This window comes from Argentina silus (genome assembly GCF_951799395.1).
Source record: "Argentina silus genome assembly, chromosome: 9".
Lineage (NCBI taxonomy): Eukaryota > Metazoa > Chordata > Actinopteri > Argentiniformes > Argentinidae > Argentina > Argentina silus.
In genome coordinates this window covers 3,116,311-3,125,000 of record NC_139663.1, presented here as the reverse complement: position 1 = coordinate 3,125,000, position 8,690 = coordinate 3,116,311, and the positions used below count along the sequence as shown (strand labels likewise).

Here is an 8,690-nt window from a genome sequence, read left to right as displayed (position 1 = left end):
ACCGACCTCAAACTGGCCGTGTTTGGGGCATTGGGATTTGCTCAAGGTGGGTAGGGGGAATGATCTGATCTGGAGAGTTGGACAGGTGTGCTTTAACACAGAGGTTCCTAGACTTGTTATATTATGACCCAAAATATTGGAATGGTGAAAGAATAGGGCATTTGTTAATTGATGTTGGACAAAAGTCTTTGAGTCATGCCTTGACAATGGTCTTACTGCCAAAACAAGTCTCCTTTAAAAAAAAAAAGTGTTTGTCTCCTATAACCAATTTTACCCCCCAGGTGTGGCGATCTTCGGCACCACGGTGGCCATCTCCTTGGGTGGGATCATCGCGTCGCGTCACCTGCACATTGAACTCCTCAACAACGTCCTCCGTTCCCCCATGTCCTTCTTTGAGTGCACCCCCAGTGGGAACCTCCTCAACCGTTTCGCTAAAGAGATCGACGCCATCGACTGTATGATCCCAGACGGCCTGAAGATGATGCTGGGATACCTTTTCAAGCTACTGGAGGTCTGCATCATCGTCCTCATGGCCACTCCCTTCGCAGGCGTGGTGATCCTCCCCCTCACGCTGCTCTACGCCTTCATACAGGTACGCTACTGTACGTGTAGAGCCTCCATTGTTGCTTTATGTTCCTTTTCTACTTTATCAAATCTACTGTCTGCTCTGTTTTCCCTTCTTCATCCATTTTGTCGCTCTGTCACTCCCTCCTTCCTTCCCTCCTCCCTCTCCGTAGAGTTTCTACGTAGCCACGTCGTGTCAGCTGCGGCGGTTGGAGGCGGTGAGTCGCTCGCCCATCTACACCCACTTCAATGAGACGGTGCAGGGGGCCAGTGTGATCCGAGCCTTCAGAGAGCAACCCCGCTTCATACTGCAGGCCAACAGGCGCATAGACCACAACCAGACCTCCTACTTCCCACGCTTCGTAGCCACCAGGTCAGAGACCATACACATATTCACAGTATTGTTAATGTATTTCCTCTTAATCTTTCTTAACAATGTAAAGATTTTTGAGCATCTGGGAAATAAACCAATAAATCAAATTAATTGACACATGAATTGCTAAATTGTCTGTATTACTGGTCCGTCCTTTGGGCCTGATAGTCCACGTCCTAATAATCCTTCAGTTCGTGAAAAAGTTTGACATCACAGACAAACTAATTAGCTGCATGTTTGTGTGTGTGTGTGTGTGTGTGTGTGTGTGTGTGTGTGTGTGTGTGTGTGTGTGTGTGTGTGTGTGTGTGTGTGTGTGTGTGTGTGCTCAGGTGGCTGGCAGTGAATCTGGAATTCCTGGGGAATCTGTTGGTCTTGGCAGCTGCAATTCTGTCTGTGAGGGGCAGAGACTACCTTAGCCCGGGAATCGTGGGACTAGCTGTGTCCCACTCCCTTCAGGTCTGCCACTGCCACACATCACCTATTGTTGATAAAGATTGTTTATGTTTTTTTGTAGAGAGCTCTTCTTCAACGCAAAGCTGTTACACATAGAGCTGTGTTGGTGAAAGAGAGTGAAATATTTGAAGCAAGGGTATTGACGATGAACAGTCAATCAACTACTACAGTACACACTTCCATGTATCTGTGCAAGATGGTTTTATGCCTCTAATATCCAAATAGAAATGTACATATTTACACAATACATAGAAAGCTGCCTCTAAACTTGCCTCTAAACTTGATCTTACCTGTGTGGTGTGATCTGTAGGTGACAGCGATCCTAAGCTGGATCGTTCGTTCCTGGACAGACGTGGAGAACAACATTGTGTCAGTGGAGAGAGTGAAAGAGTACGCTGAGACGTCAAAGGAGGTGAAAGACTGAAAACTTTAACTCTTATCAGGGTGTTTATTTGCCTGGAAGGATAGTGTGTTCTGCTAGCATAAATTAACATAAATTACTACAAACCCATCAGCATACAAACTTTTGGTTCAAGGTTTTGTATTAACCCTGTCTGGTTGTAATGGTTCTGTTTTGGACAACTCTGCAGGCTCCATGGACCATAGAGGGCAGTATGCTGCCCTTGGCCTGGCCTGCAACCGGGACCATAGAGTTTGAGGAGTATGGACTGCAGTACCGCAAGGGCCTAGACTGGGCCCTCAAAGGCATCTCCCTGAGCATTCAGGAGAGAGAGAAGGTCAGGGCCTGAGATGGGGGATTATATTAAAGGGGTAGTTCACCTGTCAAAAGTCTGTATTCCACATATTATTTATATTATATTCAGTATATTATATTTGTACTGTACATCTCCAAATTTGCAGGCCTAAAAAGATGGAATTAGATGGTGCCAACCTTTCCCATTCATTTGATTGAGAATGACAATATGAATCAAACATTTAGAATGACAAAATAACGTTTGCTTGTAATCTAATTTCTAGGTTGGAATCGTTGGAAGAACTGGAGCTGGAAAGTCCTCTTTGGCATTGGGAATTTTCCGGATTCTGGAGGCAGCAAAGGGAGAGATCTACATTGACGGCATCAACATTGCTCAGATCGGACTACACGATCTCCGCTCCAGGATTACCATAATTCCACAGGTAAAACATCTGTGCATGCCCCCAACCATACATTATGAACACCAACACACATTTACACTTTCCTACACATAAGACACACACAACAGAATTCCGCACGCATTAGGTTTGTATTACATATCAGTGTAGACACACACAAACACACGCACGCACGCACGCACGCACGCACGCACGCACGCACGCACACACACACAACACACTGTTGCACTCTGACTGGATTCTCTCATTTCCAGGACCCAGTGCTGTTCTCAGGGTCTCTGAGGATGAATCTGGATCCCTTCGATGGCTACTCTGATGAGGAGGTGTGGAAATCCCTGGAGCTTGCCCATCTCAAGAGCTTTGTGTCTGGCCTGCCAGATAAGCTCAACCACGAGTGCTCTGAAGGAGGAGAGAACCTCAGGTATGATGGTCTACATAGGCATAAATACACCATTCATAACCTAACATGTCCTCTGAGCATGCACATTCTCTCTCTTTACATTCTCTCCATCTCTCCAGTCTGGGTCAGCGCCAGCTGGTGTGTCTGGCCAGAGCTCTCCTGAGGAAGACCAAGATCCTGGTTCTGGACGAGGCCACGGCTGCTGTGGACCTGGAGACGGACAACCTGATCCAGTCCACCATCCGCACCCAGTTTGAGGACTGTACTGTTCTGACCATCGCCCACAGACTCAACACCATCATGGACTACACCAGGTAATGTACAGTACACACACACACACACACACATACACACACACACACACACACATACAGAAGGCTTTTTTACCAGAATTGCTGTTGTCTGGGTTCCCCCTCTCTGTCCAGGGTGATCGTGATGGACCGAGGCTATATCACAGAGATGGATTCCCCCTCCAACCTCATCTCCCAGCGCGGTCAGTTCTACAGCATGTGCCGGGAGGCCGGCCTAGTCTAAGCCCTCCCCAGTCAGGAGGCTCCTGAAGCAGGCAAACCCAGCCACAGCCACCCCTTACCCCACCTCCACCGGTGGAAGACTGGTAGGGGCCAGGCAGTTGGACTGGAAGTACCCCAAGGGCACAAAAGACTCTCCAAAGACAAGAACCATTTAAACATCCTTATTTCCACCATGGACAGGATGACTAAAAACAATCATAGGATTGTGGTTGTGTCTAAGACTGTGTAATGAAAGCCAAAGACACATTTTAGAGCACCTTAAATGGATACTATGTTTTTTGTTGTTGTTTTTTTTACTTTGAACCGACATAGGATATGACATCATAGGGTATCCTGCCCTTGACCTCGTGTTGGGACACTTGTGTGTGTGCAGCACACGAGGAGAGGGAGGAACCAACAACAGGGATGCTCAGCAAAGAAAGGTGGGAGAATGCACACACGCACACACAGAAACACACACACACACACACAGAAACACATACACACACACACACACACACACACACACACACACACACACACACACACACACAACGTGGTGACATGACTATGTTATTATATTATTAGAATACTTTTCATGATCCTTCATATAATAAGCTGATTTTCATTTGCTAGGTTGTTATAAAAACAGAAGGTCAATGAGCTTTGACCATCATGGTACTGTAAATTATATATTTTTTATTATATAACAAGGGAGATATGGAGTATTATTGAAGGAACAGGTCTTATGCTGAAACTACACCAGTACCTAAACAAGACAATACCGTCATAGTTCCGTTAACAGTTTTCAGGGTGCTGCACCAGGAGCGGGAGGAGACGCGCTGCCACAAACATTGATCTGATGACAAAATATGCATAACGGGAATCATAAAGGGAAGCTATCCAAAAATAATTTTGGCTACACTTCATAACGAGAGGCTATATTCTTGAAACCTCGGCAACTAATCTGCCTATACCTGCATTACATCAACAATTGTGTCAACACTGTTTTTCTTTTTTTTAAATACCTTAAAGCCTAAAATATGATACCATAACTTTCAATGTGTGCAGGGTGATTTTAGTAATTTTCCTACTTTTCCTACTTGATATTTTGTGCTTATTTCTCAGCATTTATGCCTCTGCAACGCTCTTGCTGCCGAGGAAAACAAACTGACAGCCTTTATGGCCAAACTATACTAACGCTGTTACAGTACCGTAACGTCTCCGTACCGTGTGCTGCAGTTTAAGAACTCACAGTGATCTATGACACATGCTAGACCTCATGCAAAAGCAGCAAGTCTGAGAAGCGAGGCTCGCTTGAAGCAGTGTAGTTTTATGCTTCTGGTCGATTTTCCTCGTTAGCAAGAGCTATTTCAGGTCACTCCTACAGTATTTCAAATGCTCATCTCTTCACATACCAAGAGTGAGTTTTGGGGGAGCTTCGTAGCATTTCAGTCATCTGAGGTCCAATATAGGGAATGAGAAAACTCACGCCCGGTCATTATTGTAAAAGTTAATTTCTTCCTTATGAGGTACCTGGCTAAACAAAGATTAGATAAATAAACAATTGAATCATCTTTCTTTACAATACAAGGGCTCATTGCTTATTTTTTTGTACTGTATTATATGTATATTGTCCTGTATATTTTAACTATTTCTCCCTTTAAGACAGTTGTACATCTCATATCTGACTTGAAACTTGAAAGGTCTTGTTGGTTTCCTTTCAGGATCTAACAAAGAAGTTACAGGGCAAGCTTTATTGTTTTGGGGGCCCTAGGCGAAACAAAAAGAACAATTTAAAAACAATCAAAAGGGTAATTGGGGCCCCATATTGTTCGGAGTGTCCTAGGTCTATTCCACCCATATTCAGGGCCAGCTCTGAAGAGGTTGTAGAGGGGGACTGGTTAACAGAACTGAGTACTGCATTGTGTATTCTGTTACAGTATGAACGTGAAAGAAAATAAAGTTTGTGAATACTTTAGTGGAAACAGTTCTCTTTCCTTGACTGTGTTTCTCAAATCTCTGTGTGAAGTGGGCTATAATGGCCAAGATTAATGGTTAAGGAAATGCTGAGGAGTCAGATTTGATGCATGTTTGAAAGAACGTTATCAATTATTTCTATGCTCTGTATGGCTTTCTTTTCGTAACATTTTCCAGAATAACCCCTCTAATCAGATTTTAAATCTATTTTAAAATGTATCATAAACCACTCAAACATAAACTGACCTTGACCAGGCTCTGCACTCTCCAGACCTTGGGATAAGAGACTATAGATATCAAGAACTCTCATTCTCACACAGATCATCAATAGACCTATACATCTTGTGGAGTATAACATTTTTGCCAGATTTTGCCACACTGAGTTTTCAACTTCATGAAAACAATTCCTGGTAGAAGCTCCTCTTAGGGTTCAGATCTAGAATCAGTGTATCCACACTAAATCGGTACAGCTTCTTTGTTCTTTTTTATTTTAAAGTGTGGATGGATGTGTCCCAGTGTGGGATGTGCTCACTTGTGCACCTGATTGGTGCTACAACCAGTCAGTCATTTAACTTTAAACATCAACAGCCCACCCACCTCTGACTGTTCAATAGCCATTGAACAAGCTTTGTTTTGGGGTGGAGCGTGTGCACAAGTAGAGTTGCTGGAATGATCATATTGTATACACATAATTTTATTTCATGAAAGACAAATGACATTGTAAAAAAAAAAAAAAAAGAGAAAGCCCCAATTACAATTATAAAATACCATGATCTATGACATCGAAGGCAGCACTTAAGACTGTAGCCATGGGTAGGAGAGAAGAGAATTAGACCACAGCCTATAGTAAGTAAGGCTACAGTATGGTACAGTATGTATCCCAGAGGCTATTGCTCTGCTGAGGGACTTTATTGCTCTGCTGAGGGACATCAAGTACAGCGTCGGTGTGCCTTGACTGCATGCGGGAGGGACTAGGGCTCTTGTAGCCATCACTGATTGGTCTCTTCTGGGTGACATAGCCTGCCTGTTTCAGGAAGTCGTCCAGCGATAGGCTGCCGATGACCGTGAGCAGACCCCTGCTGATGCGGTAGGTGTGGTCTTCGTCAAACCTCTTCTCATCCTCATGCTGGGTCACATAGACCTTTTCCACCTGCAGGTTCTGGCACAGGCTGATGATGACACGATCCATATTGCTGTCATCTATTTGACCGGTGTCGTCTTCGCTGACATATTCAGGGAGTTCATAGGATGCTTGAAGGTGCAGGTTACCCACTTCATAGTATGTGTAGTTTCCAGGGAACAACTTCATACAGACATTGTTTTCACACTGCTGTCTATTCATGAAGTGATGGAAGCCAAAGTCTCCATTATTTGGGTCGTCCTCTATGTACATCTGATTGTTATCGTCAAAGTTGATGTATTCTGTGGCGAACCAGTAGAGGAGCTTCAGGCCGTGTCTGGGCGAGGGACGACCGAACTCAGAGTGTTTCAGCTCCCCAATAGTGTTTAGTGTTCGAACCATGGTACACCTGAGGAAAAGAGAGAAAGACATTGATAAGGAGATGAGAGAGGGGCAGTGAGATATACAGGCACAAACACACAGAGCAACAAATAATAAAGTTGATGCTTATAAAGCCTCCCCTGTAAGGAAACAAACTCCATCCTCTACTACGTAGTCTCTACTTTTATGGCACAGGAGGTCATCTCTGATGCCAGAACATCTAATCTCTCGATTGAGATTCCGGTAATGAAGGATGTCAAAGCAGGGGATGGGAAGACGTGTGAGAACATGGAGTTAGTTCACCTTTGCATCTATGTGCATCTGCATCTATTTTGAGCACCACCTCTTCATTCATTGATAGCATGATGCTGGTAATGTCGGTGGAGCTATATTCGCCCCACAGGCCCTGATTCTGTACAGTTAGTCAGACTCTCCATTAATGGAGAGTGAGAGAACACAGGGGGTACAGAAGCGTACTTGCCCATTTGCTGTTCAAGCTCTGCTCTGGCTGTCTCCCTCAGTTGTTACATAGACACATGGTCATCCTTATTTCTCAAGACAAATAAACACCTGGGTTTTGTCCCTCATGTCTAATGTTTATTGTCAGCAGTAGGTGATACAAAAACAAATGTCAGTATTCTACAGAATTTGGCAGCAAATGAGTGAGATGATAATAGTGTGATTGAAGAGTGGGTGTGACTGTCAGAGAAAAACTGCCTTAAGCCTGAAGTATCCAGGAATATTAAACTGAAATGGAACTCCAACTTTCCAATGAATACAAGCTTAAAAACAGAGGGCAAAATCAATCATTTGTGGTGAAATTTTTTACAAAAATCACCAACAAGAATGTTTATATATTCTTGCGGAGTGTGGAAAGTTTAGAAAAATGTGGATCAACCAACCACATTGACATAGGCGACACAAAGATATCAAATTCATTGTGAGATCTTATTATAATGAATGTGTTGTGGAGGTGCGGTAAACAATGAGACAAGGAGTCGAAGGCAAGTCGAGTCTGTTTACTCTCCACATAAAATACAACTAACAACAACACTGAGCGGGAACCAAAAACATATAACTTCCGCCCACTCTCTTAAAGGCACAGATGCCCTGGTGAATGTCTCTCTCTCTCCTCCCTTGTAGATCACTACACAGTAACAGTTGTGTGTGAAACAGAGGCAAGTAGTATGGGAAAAAGTAGAACCACACCCAGTCTCCCCTACCCCTAAAACAAACAACCGCTCATTTAGGGCATGGATAACACACACACACACACACACATACACACACACACAAATATATGTATCATAGACCCTTTGAAGTATTGTAGTTGTTTGATTTCATCATATTATCACAGTATCCATGCCAAGAAAGGACTATCCTGCTTCTTGATTAATTCTACAGTACTTTTAAGCATAGAAAAAATTAGATCACTCACAAACACATTGCTTGCAAAGGTTACAGTTGTTTACTAATGGTGAGGTATGAACAGAGACACTCACAATCATGCTGTGCTACTGTTACACATATATGAATGTATTTGGTTATCATACCTTGATTATGGTGTCTTTTGATACAGGTCTTCTTTCTTTGAGCCTTATAAGAACCTCTTTATGTTACCTTACTCTTTGTATCTGTCTACGTGTGTGAGAATATGATCCTTTGTCAGCTCTGTTTCTTGTCTTTGTAGCCTGGGATACATGGGGGCAGGACTAACCTAGAAGTGCTCAGAGACGCTAGGAATCGAAACTGAAAGTTATCTGGCTCTCTGGCACCACTGCCTCTACGGGGATG

General features: G+C 43.6%; 2 protein-coding genes across 2 annotated transcripts in view; one reads left to right on the top strand and one right to left on the bottom strand.

The window, feature by feature from the left end:
- The window catches only part of LOC310809339 (multidrug resistance-associated protein 1-like), a gene marked incomplete at its 3' end in the record, with an annotated part of 23,954 nt that extends 20,517 nt beyond the window's left edge, over window positions 1-3,437 (top strand). Inside the window, exons 21-30 of the mRNA XM_083676539.1 lie at window positions 1-46; window positions 282-592; window positions 738-937; window positions 1,267-1,393; window positions 1,701-1,802; window positions 1,981-2,127; window positions 2,369-2,527; window positions 2,758-2,924; window positions 3,023-3,217; window positions 3,329-3,437. The exon at window positions 1-46 is cut by the window's left edge and continues 162 nt beyond it. Coding sequence (XP_083532665.1) covers window positions 1-46; window positions 282-592; window positions 738-937; window positions 1,267-1,393; window positions 1,701-1,802; window positions 1,981-2,127; window positions 2,369-2,527; window positions 2,758-2,924; window positions 3,023-3,217; window positions 3,329-3,437 — 1,563 coding nt within the window. The remainder of the gene's footprint in view (window positions 47-281; window positions 593-737; window positions 938-1,266; window positions 1,394-1,700; window positions 1,803-1,980; window positions 2,128-2,368; window positions 2,528-2,757; window positions 2,925-3,022; window positions 3,218-3,328) is intronic.
- Window positions 3,438-5,746: 2,309 nt separating this feature from the next.
- On the bottom strand, window positions 5,747-8,627 carry LOC310809693 (uncharacterized protein). Its single transcript, XM_083677093.1, has 2 exons — window positions 8,450-8,627; window positions 5,747-6,924 (listed from the first exon to the last, which is right to left on the bottom strand). The coding sequence occupies exon 2, from the start codon at window positions 6,915-6,917 to the stop codon at window positions 6,252-6,254; it is 666 nt and encodes a 221-aa protein (XP_083533219.1). The 5' UTR covers window positions 6,918-6,924; window positions 8,450-8,627; the 3' UTR covers window positions 5,747-6,251.
- Window positions 8,628-8,690: the final 63 nt, after the last annotated feature.